The 27,640-nt window shown below is 43.5% G+C and overlaps 2 protein-coding genes across 2 annotated transcripts in view; both read right to left on the minus strand.

Annotated features, from left to right (window-relative positions):
* The window catches only part of LOC311135815 (rab GTPase-activating protein 1-like), a gene marked incomplete at its 3' end in the record, with an annotated part of 72,759 nt that extends 51,035 nt beyond the window's left edge, over positions 1-21,724 (minus strand). Inside the window, exons 1-4 of the mRNA XM_084169853.1 lie at positions 21,638-21,724; positions 10,536-10,743; positions 1,678-1,707; positions 477-789 (exon numbers count right to left, since the gene is read on the minus strand). Coding sequence (XP_084025979.1) covers positions 477-789; positions 1,678-1,707; positions 10,536-10,691 — 499 coding nt within the window. The 5' untranslated portion in view covers positions 10,692-10,743; positions 21,638-21,724. The remainder of the gene's footprint in view (positions 1-476; positions 790-1,677; positions 1,708-10,535; positions 10,744-21,637) is intronic.
* A 1,895-nt stretch (positions 21,725-23,619) lies between these two features.
* LOC311136624 (roquin-2-like) overlaps positions 23,620-27,640 on the minus strand; it is a 38,180-nt gene continuing 34,159 nt past the window's right edge. Inside the window, exons 18-19 of the mRNA XM_084170814.1 lie at positions 27,248-27,372; positions 23,620-26,892 (exon numbers count right to left, since the gene is read on the minus strand). Coding sequence (XP_084026940.1) covers positions 26,754-26,892; positions 27,248-27,372 — 264 coding nt within the window. The 3' untranslated portion in view covers positions 23,620-26,753. The remainder of the gene's footprint in view (positions 26,893-27,247; positions 27,373-27,640) is intronic.

Here is a 27,640-nt window from a genome sequence, read left to right on the forward strand (position 1 = left end):
GATTAACCCTGAATACAAAATCTAACCGTAGACCCTACCCCTAGGACATTGGATATACAGACTTGATATTTCCACCCAGCCAATCAGAAGACAAGATAAAGCTATTACTGAGGTTCTTACATCTATCCAATCCTCTCATATCTACAGAGGTGCCTAGGGTGTAGGGCAGGGGTGGGCAAACTACGCTCCGCGGGCTGGAGTCCATTCAATCCAGCCAGCTGGAGGTGATTATTTTGGGGTAAAAAAACACTCCAGGCTACTCTTGAACATCTACAAATAGACAGAAAACTATGTAGAAATGATAACAGACCTATATATTTTCCAATAAGAGCCCCTTTTCTGGACCGCAAATACATTTTGACAAACAAATCCGTAAAAAAATGTGTTGAATTTCGAAACCCCGATGTGGCCCTCGAGCCAAAAACTTTGCCTACCCCTGGAGTAGGGATTAATTTGGTATCCTTGCTCTGACTCACCACGGTACGATCGTTCATTCAGCTCGCTCTCCTGTGCACCTTGTGCGGATTGGACGGGCAGAACCATCTCAACTTTTGGCGGGGTGCTGAGGGGGTCACCGAGGGGATCGCTGAGGGAATCAGGGCACAGTTGGGGCTCGGACTGGGGTGGTGCTGCTGTGGTGGGGTGGGACACATGGTGCCCCCCTTCCACCTGGTCTCCCAAGCCACCACCACTACCCCCACCGCTCAGAATCTGCTCAGCTACAGAGGGGTCCATCAGAACATCCTCCAGCTCCTTCTGCAGCTGCTGCTCACTGCCGTTCCCCACAATCTGTTGTCAAACACACACACACGGACACAAACACACGGGGACACACACGGTCAGATGGACGGACGGACACATACAAACACACAGAGAATCCCAAAGCCAGACACAGATTGGAATTCGGTCAAAATACAAGGTTCATTATCATTCATCAAGCTACCTAAGAAACAGTTAATCAACCTCAGTAACTCCCCCCCCCCCCACCCCCCCAATTAACTGAATGGCTAGGTTTAACATTTTATACTGATCTTGAGATTCTCTCCAAGTGATTGACAAGAGAATTGAGAGGGAAAAGCGACTTATCAAACAGAGGAAGCACTCGAAGTAATAGGTGATTAGATTAGTATGTGAATTAATTTAGTATTGTGAATCAATTAGATCACTGCAGGTTGGTTAACAAGTGTCTAGAAACTACTTCTGGTCTGTCTGCTTACAAATTGTAGCCTATCGAAGAGAAAGCATATTCTCACTAACTACAGGTGCCAAATTCATTGAGCTGACAGAAGCTAAGCAAAGGATGACCTTACAGTAACAGAGGGGCAAACAAACTGCAACACTAACTAGTGAAGAGTGCAAAGCATAGTCCTCAGCCTACAGCTGCAGCCTGACAGCACATCACACCCAGTGGCAGACAAAGCTGCAAGGGGGGCGGTACTCAGGAGGGGTTGCTAGGTGACTGACTGGGGATCTGGCCCTAAAGCCTGGGACTGATAGTTAGAACAAGAACTTGCACCAGAGCTAGCTGCTACCTCATCACAAGACAAGCTAGGGCAATCAAATCATTCAACAGCCAATCAAAAACACTTAGAGCGTCACCGAGCACAGACAGTGTCACCACATAATCACAGCACAGAGAGGGAGAAAGAGAGAAAGAGACAGAGATATAAAACTGACCTTAAAGCTGACCCCTTCCTCAGAAATCACCTGCGTAACAAACAACACATTTAGACACCCAGTGCTACATCCTTCCTCAACTACCTTGTGTGGGCTTGGGGAGAAGCGCGTGTAAGAATAGTGATGTTTGTTTTCTAATCCATTTAGCTTATTAATAGATATGGTGATGATGTGTACAGTGGAAATGTCTTCTTCTATCTCAACCCAAGGAAACTGAGTGGCCTGCCCCAGACTTGTTGGGTAAAGTCATTTCAGCAGTCCACTAGCGCCACCTGCTGGTGTCTTCAGAACACCACATCATCACAACATGGGTCTGTCCAAAGAGGCACCAAGTAAAATAAAACATTTAAGGGTAAACTAACATTAACATAAATGTTAACAAACATAATATTATTACTATATACAAAGTGCTTTCAAAAAGTATTCAGACACCTTGACTTTTTCCACATTTTGTTACGTTACAGCCTTATTCTAAAATTGATTAATTAAATGTTCTTCCTCAATCTACACACAATAACCCATATTGACAAAGTGAAAACAGGTTTTTAGAAATGTTTGCAAATGTATTACAAATAAAAAACAGAAATACCTTATTTACATAAGTATTCATACCCTTTGCTATGAGACTCGAAATTGAGCTCAGGTGCATCCTGTTTCCATTGATAATCCTTAAGAGGTTTCTACAACTTGATTGGAGTCCACCTGTGGTAAATTAAATTGATTGGACATGATTTGGAAAGGCACACTCCTGTCTAGGGAGGTGAACAAGAACCCGATGGTCACGCTGACAGAGATCCAGAGTTCCTCTGTGGTCAATCTTGACAGAGCACTCCACCAATCAGGCCTTTATGGTAGAGTGGCCAGACGGAAGACACTCCTCAGTAAAAGGCACGACAGCCCACTTGGAGTTTGCCAAAAGGCACCTAAAGACTCTCAGACCATGAGAAACAAGATTCTCTGGTCTGATGAAACCAAAATTGAACTCTTTGGCCTGAATGCCAAGCGTCACGTCTGGAGGAAACCTGGCACCATCCCTACAGTGAAGCATGGTGGTGGCAGCAGCATCATGCTGTGGGGGGGGGGGGGAGTCAGGATCGAGGGAAAGATGAACGGAGCAAGTACAGAGAGATCCTTGATGAAAACCTGCTCCAGAACGCTCAGGACCCCAGACTGGGATGAAGGTTCACCTTCCAACAGGACAACGACCCTAAGCACACAGCCAAGACAACGCAGGAGTGGCTTCGGGACAAGTCTCTGAATGTCTCTGAGTGGCCCAGCCAAAGCCTGGACTTTAACCCGATCGAACATCTCTGGAGAGACCTGAAAATAGCTGTGCAGCGACGTTACACATCCAACCTGACAGAGCTTGAGAGGATCTGCAGAGAATGGGAAAAACTCCCCAAATACAGGTGTGCCAAGCTTGTAGCGTCATACCCAAGAAGAAGAGAGGCTGTAATAGCTGCCAAAGGTGCTTCAACAAAGTACTGAGTAAAGGGCCTGAATACTTATGTAAATGTTATATTTCCGTTTATTTTTAATACTTTTGCAAAACTGTCTAAAAACCTGTTTTTGCTTTGTCATTTTTTTACATTTTTTACATTTTTAGTCATTTAGCAGACGCTCTTATCCAGAGCGACTTACATGAGCAATTAGGGTTAAGTGCATTGCGCAAGGGCACAGACAGATTTTTCACCTAGTCGGCTCGGGGATTAGAACGCTCTTAACCACTAAGCTACCTGCCGCCCGTCATTATGGGGTATTGTGTGTAGATTGATGAGGGAATACTTTCCGAATGCACTGTATACAGTACCAGTCAAAAGTTTGGACACACCTACTCATTCAAGGGTTTTTCTTTATTTTTACTATTTTCTAAATTGTAGAATAATAGTGAAGACATCAAAACTATGAAATAACACATATGGAATCATGTAGTAACCAAAAAAGTGTTAAACAAATCAAAATAGATTTTAGATTTTTCAAAGTAGCCACCCTTTGCCTTGACAGCTTTGCACACTCTTGGCATTCTCTCAACCAGCTTCACCTGGAATGCTTTTCCAACAGTCTTGAAGGAGTTCCCACATATGCTGAGCACTTGTTGGCTGCTTTTCCTTCACTCTTCGGTCCAACTCATCCCAAACTATCTCAATTGGGTTGAGGTCGGGTGATTGTGGAGGCCAGATCATCTGATGCAGCACTCCATCACTCTCCTTGGTCATATAGCCCTTACACAGCCTGGAGGTGTGTTCGGTCATTTTCCTGTTAAAAAACAAATGATAGTCCAACTAAGCACAAACCAGATGGGATGGCGTATCGCTGCAGAATGCTGTGGTAGCCATGCTAGTTAAGTGTGCTTGAATTCTAAATAAATCACTGACAGTGTCACCGGCAAAGCACCCCCACACCATCACACCTCCTCCTCCATGCTTCACGGTGGGAACCACACATGCGAAGATCATCGTTAACCTACTCTGCATTTCACAAGGACACGGCGGTTGGAACCAAACATCTCAAATTTGGACTCATCAGACCAAAGGACAGATTTCCACCGGTCTAATGTCCATTGCTCGTGTTTCTTGGCCCAAGCAAGTCTCTTCTTCTTATTGGTGTCCTTTAGTAGCAGTTTCTTTGCAGCAATTCGACCATGAAGGCCTGATTCACGCAGTCTCCTCTGAACAGTTGATGTTGAGATGTGTCTGTTACTTGAACTCTGTGAAGCATTTATTTGGGCTGCAATTTCTGAGGCTGGTAACTAATGAACTTATCCTCTGCACATGAGGTAACTCTGGGTCTTCCTTTCCTGTGGCGGTCCTCATGAGGGCCAGTTTCATCATAGCGCTTGATATTTTTTGAAACTGCACTTGAAGAAACTTTCAAAGTTCTTGAAATTTTCCGGATTGACTGACCTTCATGTCTTAAAGTAATGATGGACTGTCGTTTCTCTTTGCTTATTTGAGCTGTTCTTGCCATAATATGGACTTGGTCTTTTATCTAATAGGGCCATCTTCTGTATACCAACCCGACCTTGCCACAACACACAGGCTCAAATGCATTAAGAAGGAAAGAAATTCCACAAATTAACTTTTAACAAGGCACACCTGTTAATTGAAATGCATTCCAGGTGACTACCTCATGCAGCTGGTTGAGAGAATGCCAAGAGTGTGCAAAGCTGGCATCAAGGCAAAGTGTGGCTACTCTCAAATATAAAATATATTTAGATTTGTTTAACACTTTTTTGGTTACTACATGATTCCATATGTGTTATTTCATAGTTTTGATGTCTTCACTATTATTCTACAATGTAAAAAATAGTAATAATGAAGAAAAACCCTGGAATTAGTAGGTGTCCAAACCTTTGACTGGTACTGTATATTTTATAAACATTAGGCGATAAATACACAGAAGACTGCCAGAATGACTTGTGATCACTGGGATGTGACCTACAGCCTGATAACCTGTACAGTAAGTGTTTGTTAGCATGGAGAGTGAGACAGAGAGAGTGGGAAAGAGACACAGGGACAAAGACAGAAAGAGAGAGAGGGGGAGAGAGAAAGATGAAAATCTTAAATGGACAATAATTCCCTCACCCAGCCCAGGCAACCTGACACCATAGAGACACACAGGAGTGATGAAGAAGCTCCATCCATCCTCCTGAATCTCTGCCCTCAGCAGCTTCCTCCATAGACATACATAGAGTACAGTGTATTCATGTTTATTTACAGTACATCATTGGCTTCCTCTCCTCTTAATGGATGCGCTGTACTGACACTGAATATAGGCTAATGAAAATGTACTGAAGGCTAGCTTTCCCTTAGACAGTTGCTTAAATGGTACAGACCCACATGGACAGTAGGGCTGGCACAATTACTGTATAACCGTGTAACCGACGGTTATGGATAAAGACCGTCATGAAAATAAAATAACTGTCATAAACCCCCCCCCCCCCCCCCCAAAAAAAAACAAATCTCTAACCATTCCCCCCCCCCAAATAAACTGCTGACTGAAGACGGGACAGCCACGCATTCGTACGGTTGAGTCCGTTTCTGCGATAACATGGACTCGTAACAGTGTGATGAAACTTTGTTGCCCCTTGCTGAAACAAGCAAGGTGTTGTAGCAAACGATGAATAGAATGGGCTTGGAACCTCTAACCTTGGCAATTTCACTGGTAAACTCATAGGTACACTCACAATGGCTGCCTGGTATTGTGATGCAATAATTTCCATGGTAATGTAGAATTTTCATTCAAATGATTTTAAATGATGTGGCTCATGCAATGGAATGTATTTTTTGTAATGTCAGTTGAGTTGAATCAACAAATCACAGCACATATGGATGGGTACACTTCCTGCTTTGCTCCTATGGGTACACTCACAATGGCCGCCAGTCCACCCATTATGCCATTATTGATTTGAACGGGGACGCCCGTTCTAGTCATTCTATTTCTAATGGCAGCACATGCAGTCAGGAGCGGAGGAAAGGAGAACATGTGCGCCTAAAAAATATTTGTTATTTAATTTTTGCTATTCAAGCGGTTATTACGGAGGCCGCAGTCATCCAAAATTCCATGACCGTCACAGCCCTAATAAACAGTAGGCCTATATCCACAACAAACAAATGGGAGGACAAATATTGAAGTCTTAACAGAGGAGGTAGCCTAGTTGTAGTTGGTGAGGATAAGTTAATAAGGGCAAAGCATGGAATGGGTTTCTCAGATGATTAGCTAAAGTATGAGAGTGAGTGAGTGCGTGCATTGGAAGGGGAATGAGAGCTTTAGTCAAATAGGGTGATTTGACACTGAATTCCATGGTAGTTTAACATCAGTGGTCGGAGAAGGCAGACGTTTCTGCTACTGATAGTGTGATGCTGCATTGATGCGGTTACAGTTACATTTCAATCAGTCACTGATTGAGGCCTTGATATTCAGGTGAGTTGACTATCAAGACAGAATGTTCCACACACCTGTCCCAATTCGCTCCCCATCCCTTCCCCTTGGCTTTAACCCTTTTTTTGTTTGCACTTTGCAGATCTGCAAGGGGTAGGACCGGCCTAAGCAATATAGTTAGGCTTTCTTCAAATCAAATCAAATTTTATTGGTTGCGTATACTGATTTGCAGATGTTATCGCAGGTGCAGCGAAATGCTTATGTTTCTAGCTCCAACAGTGCAGTAACACCTAGCTAAATGCTTGTGTTTCTAGCTCCAACAGTGCGGTAACACCTAGCTAAATGCTTGTGTTTCTAGCTCAAACAGTGCAGTAACACCTAGCTAAATGCTTGTGTTTCTAGCTCCAACAGTGCAGTAATACCTAGCTAAATGCTTGTGTTTCTAGCTCCAACAGTGCAGTAATACCTAGCTAAATGCTTGTGTTTCTAGCTCCAACAGTGCAGCAACACCTAGCTAAATGCTTTTGTTTCTAGCTCCAACAGTGCAGTAATACCTAGCTAAATGCTTGTGTTTCTAGCTCCAACAGTGCTGTAATACCTAGCTCCAACAGTGCAGTAACACCTAGCTAAATGCTTGTGTTTCTAGCTCCAACAGTGCGGTAACACCTAGCTAAATGCTTGTGTTTCTAGCTCAAACAGTGCAGTAACACCTAGCTAAATGCTTGTGTTTCTAGCTCCAACAGTGCAGTAATACCTAGCTAAATGCTTGTGTTTCTAGCTCCAACAGTGCAGTAATACCTAGCTAAATGCTTGTGTTTCTAGCTCCAACAGTGCAGCAACACCTAGCTAAATGCTTTTGTTTCTAGCTCCAACAGTGCAGTAATACCTAGCTAAATGCTTGTGTTTCTAGCTCCAACAGTGCAGTAATACCTAGCTCCAACAATGCAGTAACACCTAGCAATATGCTTGTGTTTCTAGCTCCAACAGTGCAGTAACACCTAGCTAAATGCTTGTGTTTCTAGCTCCAACCGTGCAGTAACACCTAGCTAAATGCTTGTGTTTCTAGCTCCAACAGTGCAGTAACACCTAGCTAAATGCTTGTGTTTCTAGCTCCAACAGTGCAGTAACACCTAGCTAAATGCTTGTGTTTCTAGCTCCAACAGCGCAGTAATACCTAGCTAAATACTTGTGTTTCTAGCTCCAACAGCGCAGTAATACCTAGCTAAATGCTTGTGTTTCTAGCTCCAACAGTGCAGTAACACCTAGCTAAATGCTTGTGTTTCTAGCTCCAACAGTGCAGTAACACCTAGCTAAATGCTTGTGTTTCTAGCTCCAACAGTGCAGTAACACCTAGCTAAATGCTTGTGTTTCTAGCTCCAACAGTGCAGTAACACCTAGCTAAATGCTTGTGTTTCCAGCTCCAACAGTGCAGTAACACCTAGCTAAATGCTTGTGTTTCTAGCTCCAACAGTGCAGTAACACCTAGCTAAATGCTTGTGTTTCTAGCTCCAACAGTGCAGTAACACCTAGCTAAATGGTTGTGTTTCTAGCTCCAACAGTGCAGTAATACCTAGCTAAATGCTTGTGTTTCTAGCTCCAACAGTGCAATAATACCTAGCTCCAACAGTGCAGTAACACCTAGCTAAATGCTTGTGTTTCTAGCTCCAACAGTGCAGTAACACCTAGCTAAATGCTTGTGTTTCTAGCTCCAACAGTGCAATAATACCTAGCTCCAACAGTGCAGTAACACCTAGCTAAATGCTTGTGTTTCTAGCTCCAACAGTGCAGTAACACCTAGCTAAATGCTTGTGTTTCTAGCTCCAACAGTGCAGTAACACCTAGCTAAATGCTTGTGTTTCTAGCTCCAACAGTGCAGTAACACCTAGCTAAATGCTTGTGTTTCTAGCTCCAACAGTGCAGTAACACCTAGCTAAATGCTTGTGTTTCTAGCTCCAACAGTGCAGTAACACCTAGCTAAATGCTTGTGTTTCTAGCGCCAACAGTGCAGTAATACCTAGCTAAATGCTTGTGTTTCTAGCTCCAACAGTGCAGTAACACCTAGCTAAATGCTTGTGTTTCTAGCGCCAACAGTGCAGTAACACCTAGCTAAATGCTTGTGTTTCTAGCTCCAACAGTGCAGTAACACCTAGCTAAATGCTTGTGTTTCTAGCTCCAACAGTGCAGTAACACCTAGCTAAATGCTTGTGTTTCTAGCTCCAACAGTGCAGTAACACCTAGCTAAATGCTTGTGTTTCTAGCTCCAACAGTGCAGTAATACCTAGCAATAAAAAAAAAAAAACAATACACACATAATCAAGAAAAAATAAAAAGAGGAAAAAGTTATATAGGAGGAGCCATGACTAGAATACAGTATCTACATATAACGTGGTGGAAACAGTATGTAAACATTATTAAAGTGACCAGTGTTCAATGTGTTCAGGGCAGCAGTCACTAAGGTGCAGGGTGGAGTACCGGGTGGTTCCCATCTAGAACTGGAGAGCCCTGCGGTTGCGGACAGTGCTATTTCCGTACCAGGCGGTGTACAGCCTGACATGATGTCCTCAATGGTGTGTCTGTAGTAGCTCGTGAGGGTCTTAGGGACCAAGACACATTTATTCAGCCTCCTGAGGTTGAAGAGGCGCTTCTTCACCACGCCGTCTGTGTGAAGTGACCATTTCAGGTTGTCAGTGATGTGCATGCTGTGGAACTTGTGGAATAATCTCCAAAACTCTCAAATTGGATGATTTGGTGCCTTTAGGGCAATTCAGATGGCTCACTGAAGACCATTCAGATGGCTCATTGAGGACCATTCAGATGGCTCATTGAGGACCATTCAGATGGCTCATTGAGGACCATTCAGATGGCTCATTGAGGACCATTCAGATGGCTCATTGAGGACCATTCAGATGGCTCACTGAAGACCATTCAGATGGCTCATTGAGGACCATTCAGATGGCTCACTGAAGACCATTCAGATGGCTCATTGAGGACCATTCAGATGGCTCACTGAAGACCATTCAGATGGCTCATTGAGGACCATTCAGATGGCTCACTGAAGACCATTCAGATGGCTCATTGAGGACCATTCAGATGGCTCACTGAGGACCATTCAGATGGCTCACTGAAGACCATTCAGATGGCTCATTGAGGACCATTCAGATGGCTCACTGAGGACCATTCAGATGGCTCATTGAGGACCATTTCACTGAAGAATGTGTTTGTTTTATATGTTTATGTTTTATATCTCCGTTTAGCTTTTCATAGTTTTCTTTCTTTATTTTACCCTTATTTTACCAGGTAAGTTGACTGAGAACATATTCTCATTTACAGCAACAACCTGGGGAATAGTTACAGGGGAAAGGAGCGGGAATGAATGAGCCAAATGGAAGCTGGGGTTGATCAGGTGGCCATGACGGTATAAGGGAATTTAGCATGGTCAATGGGGTTAACACCCCTACTCTTACGATAAGTGCCATTGGATCTTTAAATTACCACAGAGAGTCAGGACACCCGTTTAACGTCCCATCCGAAAGACGGCACCCTACACAGGGCAATGTCCCCAACCACTTAAAGTGTATTGATGTGTATATTTTTGTGCATATTTGTGTAATTACAGGGCTCATCTGTCAAAGAGACCTTGGTATCAGCATGACTCCCTGTCAAAATAAAGGTTACATTTAAAAAACTCCATCACTGCATTGCTTAGGCCTACACCTACCCAGGAACTTCAGATCTGCAGTGCAAACATCACAGGGTTAGGTAGGGGCTTAGGGCCTGGTCCCAGATCTGTTTGTCTACTCCATTTGTCATTGTCAAGCCAAGCAATGTTTGGCATGACAATTTCCATAAGGAGTTGTCAAGAGAGCAGCAACAGACTGGCACCCAGGCTATAGGTGAAAGGGAAGGGCGTGAGTGAATTGGGACCAGGCATGTTAGGATTCTGTCCACTCACCCAGGCACTCTTTCTTTTGTCTTACCTTCAGTCCTGTCTTTTCGTCATCGCTACCGTTATTAATGGAGGAGCCTGGGGTGTCGTCCCCCAGCCGCGACACCAGCACAAAGTCCTCACTGTTCAGGGTGGACACTGAGTCGGACGACACGCTAACTTTCCCCACCGAGGCCTTGTCATCCATGACAGCTAAACCAAGCCAGACGCATGAATGGAGGAGAAATGAGTTAAATCACCTAGAAAGGAAACGGAAAAACAAAAATAAAAGTAATGATGAAATGAGGCTGATATTGTGAAGAGCATTTATTATTTAACCCATAGTAACCTCAAGAAAACCGGTAGGGGAAATATCAAGAACTCCTACAGGGAGCATAGAGGCTGAGCTTGTGCAGTTACACATAAGCACCTGAGGGTGGCAACAGTGAGCTAGTTATTCTGTTGATATAAGAGGAAAAGGACAGAGTTTGAGAGAGAGAGAGAGAGAGAGAGAGAGAGAGAAGGATAAAGGTAGAAAGAAGAAAGAAGAAAGTGGAGGAGAAATGGAGAAAGAAAGCAGAGAGAGGGAAGAAAATATGAAGATCCCATCCATATTTTTCATTGAAAGTTGTGTGATTCATTTCAGTAAAGTAGAATATAAAACTTGTCATCTGCAAAGTAAGAGAATGCAAGGTAAAGTTTTACCCATGGTGATGCAAAATCAAGTGTCATTCAATACAACGCCAATGTGTGGATGGACATGAGGGAGCTGACCTGGGATATGGGCGGGGCAAACCTCTAGGTACACTTGTCAGAAACATCCCCTCCATCACCCTAAGGCTGTTAAAGAGATTCTCTGGTACTTTTGTATATTTTTTAGCCACTAGTTCTGAAAGTAGTGCTCACGAGCCAAAAGTGGTCATCGAAAATTGCTTACTATGTCACATATGTGCAGATACACTACCAATCAAAAGTTTGGACACATCTACTCATTCAAGGCATTTCTTTATTTTTACAATTTTTTTTACATTGTATAATAATGGTGAAGACATCAAAACTATGAAATAACATATATGGAATCATGTAGTAACCAAAAAAGTGTTAAACAAATCAAAATATATTTTATATTTGAGATTCTTCAAAGTAGCCACCCTTTGCCTTGATGAACGCTTTGCACAATCTTGGCATTCTCTCAACCAGCTTCATGAGGTAGTCACCTGGAATGCATTTCAATTAACAGGTGTGCCTTGTTAAAAGTTCATTTGTGGAATTTCTTTCCTTCTTAATGCGTTTGAGCCAGTCAGTTGTGTTGTGACAAGGTAGGGGGGGTATACAGAAGATATCCCTATTTGGTAAAAGACCAAGTCCATATTATGGCAAGAACAGCTCAAATAAGCAAAGAGAAAAGACAGTCCATCATTACTTTAAGACATGAAGGTCAGTCAATCTGGAAAATGTCAAGAACTTTGAACGTTTCTTCAAGTGCAGCTGCAAAAACCATCAAGCGCTATGATGAAACTGGCTCTCGTGAGGACCACCACAGGAATGGAAGACCCAGAGTTACCTCTGCTGCAGAAGATAAGTTACCAGCCTCAGAAATTGCAGCACAAATAAATGCTTCAGAGTTCAAGTCACAGACACATCTCAACATCAACTGTTCAGAGGAGACTGTGTGAATCAGGCCTTCATGGTCGAATTGCTGCAAAGAAACCACTACTAAAGGACGCCAATAATAAGAAGAGACCTGCTTGGGCCAAGAAACATGAGCAATGGACATTAGACCGGTGGAAATGTGTCCTTTGTTCTGGAGTCCAAATTGGAGATTTTTGGTTCCAACCGCCGTGTCTTTGTGAGACGCGGTGTGGGTGAACGGATGATCTCTGCATGTGTAGTTCCCACCGTAAAGCATGGAGGAGGAGGTATTATGGTGTGGGGGTGCTTTGCTGGTGACACTGTCTGTGATATATTTAGAATTCAAGGCACAGTTAACCAGCATGGCTACCACAGCATTCTGCAGTGATAAGCCATCCCATCTGGTTTGGGCTTAGTGGAACTATCATTTGTTTTTCAACAGGACAATGACCCAACACACCTCCAGGCTGTGTAAGGGCTATTTTACCAAGACGGAGAATGATGGAGTGCTGCATCAGATGACCTGGCCTCCACAATCCCCCGACCTCAACCCAATTATGATGGTTTGGGATGAGTCGGATGGCAGAGTGAAGGATGAGTCGGATGGCAGAGTGAGTCGGATGGCAGAGTGAAGGGTGAAGGATGGCAGAGTGAAGGAAAAGCAGCCAACAAGTGCTCAGCATAGTTGGGAACTCCTTCAAGACTGTTGGAAAAGCATTCCAGGTGAAGCTGGTTGAGAGAATTCCAAGAGTGTGCAAAGCTGTCATCAAGGCAAAGGGTGGCTATTTGAAGAATCTTAAATATAAAATCTATTTTGATTTGTTTAACACTTTTTTGGTTACTACATGATTCCATGTGTTATTTCATAGTTTTGATGTCTTCACTATTATTCTACAATGTAGAAAATAGTAAAACCAAAGAAAAACCCTGGAATGAGTAGGTGTGTCCAAACCTTGGACTGTAGTGTATGTGCACTACTTCACTGCTCTGTCTCAAGTGGCGAGGGGGCTGGCCCACATGGGGGGAAATGTAGGGAAAATGGTGACGCACAGCTTCCAGTAAACAGGCGCTTTCAAGTTGGGGATTTTGTGGCTAATTGAGTTAAGACAGTAATTCTGCTCATACATTATGCATGTATGAACTACACATTGACACATCCAGCCCCCCCCAAAAAAACTTACTTGTCGCCAAAGTTCCGGAGCATGTCTTTAATGCATAAATTGGTCTACATCATCTCCATGGCAATATTCAAATGAGAACAAACTCAGCCTATTATAGGCTTACTGTACACATTAACTATTCTTTGGTTCCCCTTCATCTCAATGCAGGACTGCTCTAAAGTAGCGGTACTCTGTAATACTACAGTGGGGGAAAAAAGTATTTAGTCAGCCACCAATTGTGCAAGTTCTCCCACTTAAAAATATGAGAGAGGCCTGTAACTTTCATCATAGGTACACGTCAACTATGACAGACAAATTGAGGGAAAAAAATCCAGAAAATCACATTGTAGGATATTTAATGAATTTATTTGCAAATTATGGTGGAAAATAAGTATTTGATCACCTACAAACAAGCAAGATTTCTGGCTCTCACAGACCTGTAACTTCTTCTTTAAGAGGCTCCTCTGTCCTCCACTCGTTACCTGTATTAATGGCACCTGTTTGAACTTGTTATCAGTATAAAAGACACCTGTCCACAACCTCAAACAGTCACACTCCAAACTCCACTATGGCCAAGACCAAAGAGCTGTCAAAGGACACCAGAAACAAAATTGTAGACCTGCACCAGGCTGGGAAGACTGAATCTGCAATAGGTAAGCAGCTTGGTTTGAAGAAATCAACTGTGGGAGCAATTATTAGGAAATGGAAGATATACAAGACCACTGATAATCTCCCTCGATCTGGGGCTCCACGCAAGATCTCACCCCGTGGGGTCAAAATTATCACAAGAACGGTGAGCAAAAATCCCAGAACCACACGGGGGACCTAGTGAATGACCTGCAGAGCTGGGACCAAAGTAACAAAGCCTACCATCAGTAACACACTACGCCACCAGGGACTCAAATCCTGCAGTGCCAGACGTGTCCCCCTGCTTAAGCCAGTACATGTCCAGGCCCGTCTGAAGTTTGCTAGAGTGCATTTGGATGATCCAGAAGAGGATTGGGAGAATGTCATATGGTCAGATGAAACCAAAATATAACTTTTTGGTAAAAACTCAACTCGTCGTGTTTGGAGGACAAAGAATGCTGAGTTGCATCCAAAGAACACCATTCCTACTGTGAAGCATGGGGGTGGAAACATTATGCTTTGGGGCTGTTTTTCTGCAAAGGGACCAGGACGACTGATCCGTGTAAAGGAAAGAATGAATGGGGCCATGTATCGTGAGATTTTGAGTGAAAACCTCCTTCCATCAGCAAGGGCATTGAAGATGAAACGTGGCTGGGTCTTTCAGCATGACAATGATCCCAAACACACCGCCCGGGCAACGAAGGAGTGGCTTCGTAAGAAGCATTTCAAGGTCCTGGAGTGGCCTAGCCAGTCTCCAGATCTCAACCCCATAGAAAATCTTTGGAGGGAGTTGAAAGTCCGTGTTGCCCAGCGACAGCCCCAAAACATCACTGCTCTAGAGGAGATCTGCATGGAGGAATGGGCCAAAATACCAGCAACAGTGTGTGAAAACCTTGTGACACATTTGACCTGTGTCATTGCCAACAAAGGGTATATAACAAAGTATTGAGAAACTTTTGTTATTGACCAAATACTTATTTTCCACCATAATTTGCAAATAAATTCATTAAAAATCCTACAATGTGATTTTCTGGATTTTTTTTTCTCATTTTGTCTGTCATAGTTGACGTGTACCTATGATGAAAATTACAGGCCTCTCATCTTTTTAAGTGGGAGAACTTGCACAATTGGTGGCTGACTAAATACTTTTTTCCCCCACTGTATATGAGAAGGTCCTTCACACTAATTTCCTAGGAGGCAAAGGTCCGGATAGATATTTTCATTTATCAGCGTAGTAACAAACCCCCACCTCGAGACATATGCGAACCCAAACTCTTTAAACTGGGGTGTATTCATTACATCTTGAGTATGGCTGCTCTACAGCTTTGCCATGCATCCCCCTGGGGCAGTTCACATGATCCCACTGACACCCCATCACAACAGGGCTGCATAACTAGGCTATGTGACTGTAATACCTGGGCTAACCAATACAAATCTTGACTCCCCAGTGAACTGAACCACCATTTTGATTCCTCTGAGTCTGGTATCTAATGAAGGCCTTGTGATGTATGAAAGGAGCCTTTTCTCACAAAGCCTGCCAGGTTACCATGGCTGCTGATTTCTCTAGCAGGAAGAGTGGAGAGGGGAGGAGATAAAGATAGAGAGATGCCAGGTACACGTACAGGAAGAGGAGAACGGAGGGAAACAGAGAAGGGAGGTGCCAGTGTGTGTAACAGGAAGAAAAACGCAACAGAAGGTTTTGTCGGAGGGTCAAGAACCATACAGCAAGCTATATTTGGATCCTTCCCAACAATGGAGGAATAAGAGGAACAAACATGGGAGCAGCTCACACAAAGGCAACGGCTAGGCTAGGTGCTTTAGAGGATGTAAATAACACACTCAAATTCAACAGGGGGCAATTCCATGGTAACAGAGTGACACTGAGACTTTCAAATGTATGTCAAATAAAAAACAATGATTGCAAAGTTAAACAAACCATATAACTCTATGCACAAGGACTACTTTTAACAATTTCCACAAAAAAACACATTTACTTGAAGAACAGTGCAGATGCAAAGTCTTCTAACCTAAATGACAGCACAAAACATCATTCTGAATTCAACAGGTGACTTGTAAGAAATACATGAAAGCAGAGCATGGTTGGGGGTTTTATTCTGAGCTGTTGAGACTCCTTTCTTGAGTTTAGCTAAATTTGATGCAGCTTTGACTTTCTAGGAGAGCTAGGGAGCTGGTCGTATGGCATACTATGACCCATCATGTCACAGGACCTCGATTTTAACCTTTATTTTAAGCCTTTCCAGAAATGACAATTACACCAAAAATTAAAGCAATTGTCTGAGGATGGTGCTGGACCATCTGATATCAAAAGAAAAGGGGTTTGTCACAGGTCATTTGACATGATTGTCCAAAACACAGGGCTCAAGGCATAACCACCACTAACCAACCACATTGTTACATAATAGACACTGACAACATTGCCTTCAAAATGAACACAAACAAAGTGGCTCAGTGCGAGAGGTGCCTAATTATTTTCAATTCACAAACACTGACACAGAGATGCCAAAGATTTTAATAACTAACCCAAGATAGACCAGAGCTTGTCGTTTCCAATGGGAGCAAATGAATCAAAGTGGGCAGAACAAACAAGGAGGTGGGCAGAGCCAAGCACGATATAGTGAGATCCTATTGGCGCATTCTAGCATTGATTTGCATATTTCCTTTAGGGAATGCCTACTCTTTAAAGTGTGTGTGTGTGCGCAATAACTCAATTCGTCCTTGCACTCCTTCTAAACAACACCATTTTTTGATACTTTAGGGTAAAGTCTACAAAACGCAGTCCACTCTGTTTGTTATAGTTTTGGAAACAGAAAACTGTATGGACATCAAATATTTCATAAATGAGAAAATTAGCAGAATGTCGACCGAAATCCATCTCGCTCCATCTTCTCCCACTACCGGCTACTGGGCTTCCTCTCATCACCATATTTGCTAGTGAGTGGAAACGCCAACCAGATGCTTCACATTTATACATCCGGTGAAATATCTGTGGAGATACTGTAGATGCACCCAGGCAGAAATTCAAACCACACAGTATTTGTTTGTTTATTAGGATAATCATTAGCTTTTACAGAAGCAACAGCTACTAATCCTGGGGTCCAAGTATGGGACAGTTAGACAGTCACATGCACAAACGGACAATCAGACTAGAACACACAATACACTGGCTGAAACCGAAAAAACAAACCACTTTAATGGTTGCACTGACACATTCACACAAGAAGACGTTGTTTCACGATGGTGTCTCACACCCTGACACCCTGCTCTGTTCTCCTGCTCCCAGCTCCTTATAAAGGCTGCCTTGTCAGTGATTTCCCTCTCCCTCTCTCTCTGAACTGAAACACAAGCTGCTGATGTTTCCTCCCTCTGTCTCTTCCCTCCATCTGTCTCTCTCTCTCACTCTCTAATCCATATATGGGAAGAAAGCAAATGGGGGTTATTCTGACTGCTAAGCTAATGCAGCAAGAACCAGTTTATATCTTCTGTTCTGTAGGTTTAGCTGTTGTCATGTCAGCTGTGTGTGACCATGACAATACCATCTATCTATCCCTTCAGAGGGACCATGTTAACATTTCTAGATGTTCTGCATCTTGACAAAAATGGCTGGCTGGGCTGTTAATAAAGCCCCTCAGCGGTCATCAGTCAGTGTATTCGAGAAGTTAGGGTTTGCTTTGCTCACTGTTCAGCTGCTAGAGTAGTTTGGTTACTAGGGTTCGGCTCGCTAATCAGCTGCCACAGCCTTTCAGCGGTCGTCAGCTGTGTCTTCAGTCCCGGCACTGCAGGGGGACTCTCTTATCTCTCTGTGCCCCTGTCTGTCGTTCTCTCTATAGCTGAACTGGCTGCTTTCAGGCTGCTTTCAGGCTGCTTTCAGGCTGCTTTCAGGCTGCCAGGCCAGCTGAGCTCTCCTCTCAGTGCATCTCATCTCACTAGAGGAAGACAGTGACTGGGACTGTGAACACTCAGGCTTGCAACACATTTGCTAGTTTCAACCACATTTACAGCAGTGATTTCAAAAGCAGTGAGAAAAAGAGAGCGAGAGAGACAGAGAGAGACAGACAGAAAGAGAGACAGAGAAAGACAGAGACAGAGAGACAGAGAGAGAGAGACAGAGAGAGAGAGGTTACAGAGGTGAGCTTGGGACAGTCAAGTCACGAGTGGCGGTGCACAAAAGAAAAAGAGAGGCAGAGAGAGAAAGAGAGACAGTGAGTCACTGAATCACATTGTGCCGGTGATGATAACCATCTCATTTAGAACCTAGAGAACTCAGACACAAGCTTGAGTGGCTTAGGGTGGTTTCTGGCTATTCATAAAGAGAACCTACACACACAGTTCCCCATCATAAGCTACTAAACTGTATTATGTGGAAGATTGAGAAACTGCATGAAGATCTGTATCTGTAGGTCTGGCCTACAGGCTTTCCTTGTAAGAAAGGTTGTATAATACAATCAATAAATAAACAGCACATGCCAACACTGACACTGAAACTCCCTTCCTGTACATGAAAGACCAGGTGGTGTGCTAGGCTAATTCAGGGGTACAGTAACAGTACACACACTATGTGTCTGTCTGCATAGAGAACAAGGACAGGTGTCTTACATTCACATAGGTGGCGTCCTGCGGGCGAACACCTGACTACCGATCCCTCTGATGTCAACAACTACAGACCAGTATCCCTTCTTTCTTTTCTCTCCAAAACTATTGAGCGTGCCGTCTTTAGCCAACTCTCTTGCTATCTCTCTCAGAATGACCTTCTTGATCCAAACCAGTCAGGTTTCAAGACTGGTTATTCAACTGAGACTGCTCTTCTCTGTGTCACGGAGGCTCTCCGCACTGCTAAAGCTAACTCTCTCCACTCTGCTCTTGTCCTTCTAGACCTGTCTGCTGCCTTTGATACTGTGAACCATCAGATCCTCCTCTCCACCCTCTCCGAGCTGGGCATCTCCGGCGCGGCTCACTCTTGGATTGCGTCCTACCTGAACGGTCGCTCCTACCAAGTGGCGTGGCGAGAAGCTGTCTCCGCACCACGTGCTCTCACCACTGGTGTCCCCCAGGGCTCAGTTCTAGGCCCTCTCCTATTCTCCCTATACACCAAGTCACTTGGCTCTGTCATATCCTCACATGGCCTCTCCTATCATTGCTACGCTGACGACACACAACTAATCTTCTCCTTTCCCCCTTCTGATAACCAGGTGGCGAATCGCATCTCTGCATGTCTGGCAGACATATCAGTATGGATGACGGATCACCACCTCAAGCTGAACCTTGGCAAGACGGAGCTGCTCTTCCTCCCGGGGAAGGACTGCCTGTTCCATGATCTCGCCATCACGGTTGACAACTCCGTTGTGTCCTCCTCCCAGAGTGCGAAGAGCCTTGGCGTGACCCTGGACAACACCCTGTCGTTCTCCGCTAACATCAAGGCGGTGACCCGATCCTGTAGGTTCATGCTCTACAACATTCGGAGAGTACGACCCTGCCTTACACAGGAAGCGGCACAGGTCCTAATCCAGGCACTTGTCATCTCCCGTCTGGATTACTGCAACTCGCTGTTGGCTGGGCTCCCTGCCTGTGCCATTAAACCCCTACAACTCATCCAGAATGCCGCAGCCCGTCTGGTGTTCAACCTTCCCAAGTTCTCTCACGTCACCCCGCTCCTCTGCACACTCCACTGGCTTCCAGTTGAAGCTCGCATCTGCTACAAGACCATGGTGCTTGCCTACGGAGCTGTGAGGGGAACGGCACCTCCATACCTTCAGGCTCTGATCAGTCCCTACACCCAAACGAGGGCATTGCGTTCATCCACCTCTGGCCTGCTGGCTCCCCTACCTCTGCGGAAGCATAGTTCCGGCTCAGCCCAGTCAAAACTGTTCGCTGCTCTGGCACCCCAATGGTGGAACAAGCTCCCTCACGACGCCAGGACAGCGGAGTCACTCACCACCTTCCGGAGACATTTGAAACCCCACCTCTTTAAGGAATACGATAAAGTAATCCTTCTACCCCCCCCCCACCCTTACCCCAACCCAAACCAAACCCCAATCCCAAAAAAAAAAAAAAAAATACATAAAAAATACTAAACATTGTAAAGTGGTGATCCCACTGGCTATAAGGTGTGCACCTATTTGTAAGTCGCTCTGGATAAGAGCGTCTGCTAAATGATGTAAATGTAAATGTAAATGTACCTTGTTCAGCAGGTACAATAGCCCAGAGTACCACATGTGAAAGATCTCTGGGGAAAAGCGGCAAGCCTTGTCCTTTGACTGGGACTGTGAGAACTTTAAGAAATGGAACACTAGTCACTTTAATAATGTTTACATATCTTGCACTACTCATCTCATATGTATATACTGCATTCTATTCTATAATATTCTACTGTATCTTAGTCCATGCCGCTCTGTCATTGCTTGTCCATATATGTATATATTCTTAAATCCCATTCCTTACTAGTTTTGTGTGTATTGGGCATATGTTGTGAAATTGTTAGATATTACTGCACTGTCGGAGCTAGAAGCACAAGCATTTCACTACACCCGCTATAACATCTGCTAAACATGTGTATGTGACGAATAAAATGTGGTTTGATTTGATTTGATCTGTCATGACCTGACTCCTCTCCATGCTTGGCTGTCAACAGTGCACAACACCACAGATGCCACTGCCAGGCTGACTGGACAGGGGTAACAATGCAACAACAGTAAGGCCTATCTATACCTGAAGTAGCACAATTCAAGGCTACATGGACGGCTATTAATTTGCACAAAGGAAAATGACTGAAATTCTACAACCTGGTACAGAATTCAAAACACTTGCACACAGTCAACAACTCAAACACTGATCAATGATAACTGTAGGGCAGTGTTTAACTTTCCTCCACTGTGGGCTCCCGCAGCAGGTTTTTATGCAAATATTTGAATATTGTTCAGGATAATGGCCAGGAGGGTGCGTGACTAGCAGTTGTTTTGTCGACTGTTGCTTGTATTTCAGGTGAGTGAACAAACCTCACCTGGCCTGGCTGCGTTACCATGACTACCGCTATGCGGGTACGCTGACGTGATTTGTTAGTCATCAGGGGGCCACCAGCTAGCTGGCTAACGATTCATCTGCCAATTGAATACCCAGCAACTAGCTAAATTAGCTATCTTATCAGTCCCCTTTATTTGCAAATAACGCTAACGTAAGGTTAGCACGGTAATTTGATCTGCAAAAAAAATAACGTTAGCTAAACATCCAGCTAACACACTATTGAGTGCAATAAACCGTACAGTAGCTGTCTGGGTAGAGCTAAGTTAACTAGCTAGCTAATTAGCTAGCTAACGTAGATAGATAGTTACCGAGAAAAATAACCATCATTACCTCTAGTTAGCAGATACCCCCGGTAACCTAGCTAACGTTAGCTATCCAACTGCATTCTCCAGCAAACTTAAGTTGAAAGAACAGTATATATCTAGCTAGCTAACGTTACTGACTAGCTACTGTCTAGTTTGGGGATAAAAACAAAGATTTTTATAACTAAATCTGTGATAAAACATTCCGCAAAACTTGGCCTTCATAGTCATGCACAAGCCTTGAACGTTGACGTTCGTCCGGCAGCCCACTGACAGTGTCACTGTCGGAGCTGGCAATCTATCAACACAGATGCATTAGCTTAAAATTATCCTGTTCAGAGGAGACACTCAACTTATTTATTGAACACAAATATGCATATAAGTGTCGAATATCTTACCTGAAGTGTCAAACAAGTATCCTGCATAGGATTCAGTCATACCAGTAATTACCCCCTGAACATTTGGTGAAAAACAGACAGCGCTTCACCAGAAAAGGTGGATGATGAACATATGCTTCTTCTTCTTCTATGATGTCATGGCGGTCCGCAAACAAACGTTTAAAGTGCATGCCGCCACCTACTGTGATGGAATGTACTATCAGTCATGATCTGCCCAATTCTGTACTCCCATGCAAATAAAATTCTAAACCAAATAAATCCCTCACGTCTACCACACCGTGCCCCCTCCCCCGAAAACCCCTCCCCAACCCCATTAAACTTGATCTATATCATGCTGAAACACTCCACCATTAGGATTGTTCAGTATGTCAACAACCATTTCAACAGTAACATCTGTTACCCCCAACATCTATTTTGTCATCTCCACAATAACCTTCAACCTAGCATTTCTGCTTTCCACAACCCAAGTTGTATTGAAAACCTTACCAATAAAAGCTATGAAGTCAACTTTATTCATTATCAATGTGTCCTTTGACAACGCACATTCATGAGCACAATATTTCTGAACAGGCCTTGAAACCATGCCAGGACCATCGGAAGCACCAGCCCCGACAGTAGGTCCACTTACTACAGGTACATCCATGTAAGCTCCATCAGTCCGCACTGTAGTTCTACCAATCTGTTTTACAGCCTCTGCATATGATACATCATGACTGATTCTGTATCTCTGAGCCTCTCTAGCCTCTCTCTGTACCTGGCATCCACCAAATGCTGCACTGTGTTCTCCCCCACAATTACAGCACTTACAGCACCTTCACATTGCTTCCACATTCACCGTAATCATGTGCCCGTCCACACTTGGCACATCTTTTCTTTCCTTTACACTGAGCAGCTACATGTCCCATTTTTTGGCATTTAAAACACCGCAGTGCATATGGGACAAATTCTCTAACATTGAAACTAAGGAATCCTATCTGTACTTTTCCCGGCAAGACTTTCTCAAACCTCAGCATCACTGATGAGCTTTCACTTCTTTGACCCTCTTTCCTACTGATCAACCTTTTGGCCTCAATCACACTGCCTCCCTTCACATTTTCTTTAATATCATCTGTGGACATAGATATTGGGACCCCAGTGATGACCCCCTCAATCTAGCATAAGCACCAGGGACATGGCTTTTAATCTTCTTCCCATTAAGCTTTTCCATTTTCAGAATCTTCTCTTGCTGAGCCTGGCTACCACACAATATTAACAATCTACCATTTCCAATGAAACGAGCTAATTTCACTTCACCTACCACTTTCTCTACGGCATTAGTTAGTCAGATTGGGTGTAAGTGAGGCCCTGTGGTCTCATCAAATACTATCACCACTTTCCACTCCAACACATCACTACTCTTGCTTCCTACCTTGGCCCTCTTCATGCTTTCTATACTAGACGCTCCACTGCTTTCTGTATCATGATCTCTCTTCTTCCTGTGTCTTTCCACTACCGACCATTCCGGTCCTTGACCCTCATCCTCCCGCTCCATACCATCAGAACTGACACCCATATTGTTTGAATTCCAGCACAGCTGTTGCTTCACAAAAATGTTCTGCGTTTCCTCCTTTTCGTCCACACTACTCGCCGCCATTTCCGACCTCCAACCCTCTCTCAGAGTCCCCTCTGAACATATGGTTCCTGTTGCATATTGGTGTAACGCCCCTCCGACACCAAAACCCTGAGGAAACATTGTGTCAGAATCTAAATTCAGGTTCGGCAACACCATGGTAAGGGACATGTAATGCTAGAGCTTCCTGTCAAGGCTTGTTTCATCATGTTCCTGGACTAAAGTGTGTGAAATGTTCCCTCAGAAAAGTTTTATCTGAAGATTTATGGATATGGGCCCAGATCCGAAGTTCTCGAAGCAGTTGAAACAGTTGAAACAGGACAAAGTCACATATTATGTGTTTGTTTTTCATTTATTGTAGCATGCAATGTTTCAGGTACTGACATCTCCCTCTGATTTCACAGGTCTGCCTGGTCCATCAAAATAGTATCAGAGTATTCTGCTTGGCCAAGCTATCAATGCAGGAGCAAACAGGACACAAAGAGAACCAACAGGTCAGGCAGTTGGCTGGTCACATCTGAACACAATCAATACTTCAAACCAAGCCTATGGTTCAGGATGAACACATGCCGTACATACACCAAACTAAACCCTGCCTTGCAATGCAGGGAAACCTTTCACAAAGTGATATTTCAAATGAAATAAATGGAATACATATTATTCATGTAGACATTTTTTTATGCTGTCTCAGCCAGTTTCATCATTCTGAAACATTTATTTGTCCCTCTATATCAGGGTTCTTCAATTCCGGTCCTGGAGGGCCGAAACACTTCTGTTTTTTATTTCTACCTGGTAGTTAATTGCACTCACCTGGTGTCCCAGGTCTGAATTAGCCCCTGATTAGAAGGAGAGGATGAAAAACAGAGGCATTTCGGCCCTCCAGGACCGGAATTGAAGAACCCTGCTCTATATCAATATTTATTTAAATATCTGATTACATATTGTTGTATAAATGAGCAGTTAGTCCATGGTAAGATGGTGCCAGCCGTATACAATAATGATGGCTGTGTGTACCATCTTTTATTTCATTTACATTTCAATCGAACAATAGATTTTCTAAGAAAATGTCTAATACAGACATAAATATTCAAACATCAGTTCTGTCATAGTTGTACAATTGACAAACAGGAAAATGTTTTCACCTTACAAGACCATCCTTGGCTAACTTTGACAATTCAGCAAATTTTCAAAATTCAACTGAAGAAGCAGACTTGACTTATCCAGAGTAAAATACTACAACACAACCAATGATGGTAGTAAGTAATAATAATACATTGATCGTTATCAATAATAAAGCATTTCAGAAGCAGTAAACAGTAAAATGCTGCAGGCAGGCTACAATACTTGTCGTGGCCACACAGTGGGCATGTGCAGAACACTTACATAGCTGGGTGTGTTGTATCACAACTACAGAATCATGTACCTCCTCCTTCGCCATGACAACAAGAGGGACTAGCATGCATGACCTGGGGGCACTGGCTGGATAGTGGGTAGTAAGAACATCTTGCAATGATGACGTAGGAAGTGCAGTGCGATCAGATCATTACACCAGTGCTTCATTAGACAGGCACTGGAACACACTGGGAACTCATTCTATCTACATAACTCTGAATACTGTTCTTATTGTACCCAATCCCTTCCCAACTGGGTAATAATATTGGTATTGAATCCAAACATAAAGGGACACATTATAGCAAAATGATAAATCCCTCCTTAAACACATTTATGTGGTGGAAAGTTACATTAAACAAGATTAATTAATGTCAATATTTGCGCTCATGACCCATAATATTCAGTGCTGAAGATGCAATCAGGGGTGTAATCATTAGCCAAACAGTTGCAAAACGTTTAAGCTAAAACGAGAGTTTCTATTGGACAAATCGTTTCGTTCCGTTTGCTTCCTTTTAAGAAATGTTTTGCAACAGAATCGGAGTAATGAATACGCCCTTGATCAGTAGCTTAGCAACCCTAAGGGCTGCAGAGACTGGGCTCTAGCACTCCCTGCTGGAACAAACCTGAACTACAGGAGGCAGATAAAGCAGTCACAACACTACCCTTGAACTTGACCAGGTTCTAAACCTTAATAGACTCCCTGGTCCCTCCCACGTCTTATATCCAAAGGCCCCTATCCCCTAAAGGACCTTGTCCACCATTAGACAATAATGGACTCCGGTGATTGATTGTACACAATATGAGACAATTTCTTAAGTTAAAGTCTGAAACAGGATAAGAAGAATAACAGAAATACAGCAGCCTGTTAGTAATGCTTAGAGAATGGATATACTGTATGTCTTTATATCTGTATAGGGCAGTCCTTAAGGATTATCAATCACTGGTCAAGTTGTGTCTCACTTAGCCTGTCTGCTTCCTTTCAGACCGTAAAAAAAGAAACCCTATTATAAATAGGATAGTTTTTCTAAGTGCTGCAAGTTAACACATTGCATCACCCGAATGTCTTCACCCCCACAGGCAGGAGAAGACAGCAAACAGAACGTTCAGTGCACAAAACTGCAGTAAAATAACACTGACCCTTTTAGGCCAATGCATGCCCCTCGGTAGCGATCACAAAATTATGATGGACTCTATTGGTTAGACCGTTGACCAGCAGTGAAAAGACTGCTCGAAACATGAACATAGAGACAGACTGATGGATCGGTTTCATTTCTTCCCAAAAATTACGACCAATAACGAAACAAAACAGAGATCCCGATTCAAAATATTTTGACAAACAACTTCACGGAAGTTAGCAATGCTTCAAAGAAAATAACAAAACATTAGTGAAAAGTTTGAACAGGGACTGAACTAAACAAAGACAGCATGAAGGAACACAAGAATCACCTGGTGATTGGTTGACAATCTGTTATAGTAAACACAGGTTATGAGTTTGATGCACAGAACCAAAAAGAGCTGAAACAACCAGTTTACATTGTGAGTTTATGTAATGTGGTTCCAGTGCACAGATAAATGTCAGTATGACGTATCATTTCATTACAGCAGATCACTACGATTCAATCACTGGCTGCAGTTGCACAGAGGATAGATGGTGCCAGAACCACTGAATACTGAAATCTGTTGATCATATCTAGGATTGTTCATACATGTTGTTCTATTTGGTGTTTTTCATGTATTAACCCCACGGTTAAGAATAAATATAAGGAGATATTTTACGAACATTAAAAAAAGGCTAGAATTGTGCATATGTGTGACATCCATGAGATATCTGATTGATTGTCATCGTCTTGAATCTCGTCTATGAAATGCTTGACACCAACAAATGACACTTCACACAGGATAACACGGCCAAGCCTTAGGAACCTTTGATAGGCTACTACAATGTCTAAAGTAGATGGGAGTTGGACTAGAGCCACATCTAGTGTTGGTACCTGATGATCCAGGCCTATACGACACTAAGATGTTACTGTGACAGCAGGTGCAGAGAGCTGTGTAGCGCTGGGTCGGGACCACCGGTTGGGACCCCCAGGCGTGGCGGTGGGGTGTTTTTGCCTATCATCTCCCGTTGAGCAGCATCTCAGGGCCTGTGTTAGGGCAAGGGCCCATGTCCCCCAGCCTCAGAGGGCCGGTCCTCATCATCAGCTTCCCCATGCTGAGGCCTCCTGAGCCCAGACTTCCAGGGGAGAGAGACCTCCTGGGACACAGAGATGCAGTATGGGTTCTGATCAGTAACCAAGGAGTAGAAGAGATCTCTATCCTTTATAGTCCTTGTCAGAAACAGAGAAGGTACAGTAAGGGAACGGTTGTTTCCTTTATGCTGAGTTTTCTCACCCAAGTGCAGGCCTATGTGATGTGTATATGACCATGTTATGATCATGCCTGCCAAAAATAATTGCCCCTCAGGGATAAATAAAGTTTATTGAATTGAATGTTCTCGATGAGGGAGAAACCACATCAATATTGAGCCTTGCCACTGGTGTGTTTAGTGTTTACTAGTCTCAAGTTGCCAGACATCGGTTGAGGCTAGGCTAGTTATTGATCGAGCTCACCTGAAGGCCATCTTCTTCAGTCGTTGTGCTTCCATCTTGTCTGCTGACAGCTTGTCTTTCTGGGTCCTCTGGGGTTCACTGCTGGGAGGGGTGAGGAGGTGGGGGTCTCTCCGCTCCAGGGACTCCTAAGACATTCAGAGAAAAAGTCAGACGGGGAGAGTAGACATGGAAAACATATAGTTGATGTAATAGACTAACTACATTACAAAGTCGGATGTTGTGCTATTCCACCACTTTACAGTTCCCAGATCATCCCTTATGGGACACAGACATATTATCAATCAACCAATCAATCAATAAATCAATCATCCAATGAATAAATAAATAAATCAACCAATAAATAAATAAATAAATCACATTCAATCAATCAGACACATAGAGACGTCACTGCAC

Source organism: Coregonus lavaretus (genome assembly GCF_964263955.1).
Source record: "Coregonus lavaretus genome assembly, chromosome: 10".
Lineage (NCBI taxonomy): Eukaryota > Metazoa > Chordata > Actinopteri > Salmoniformes > Salmonidae > Coregonus > Coregonus lavaretus.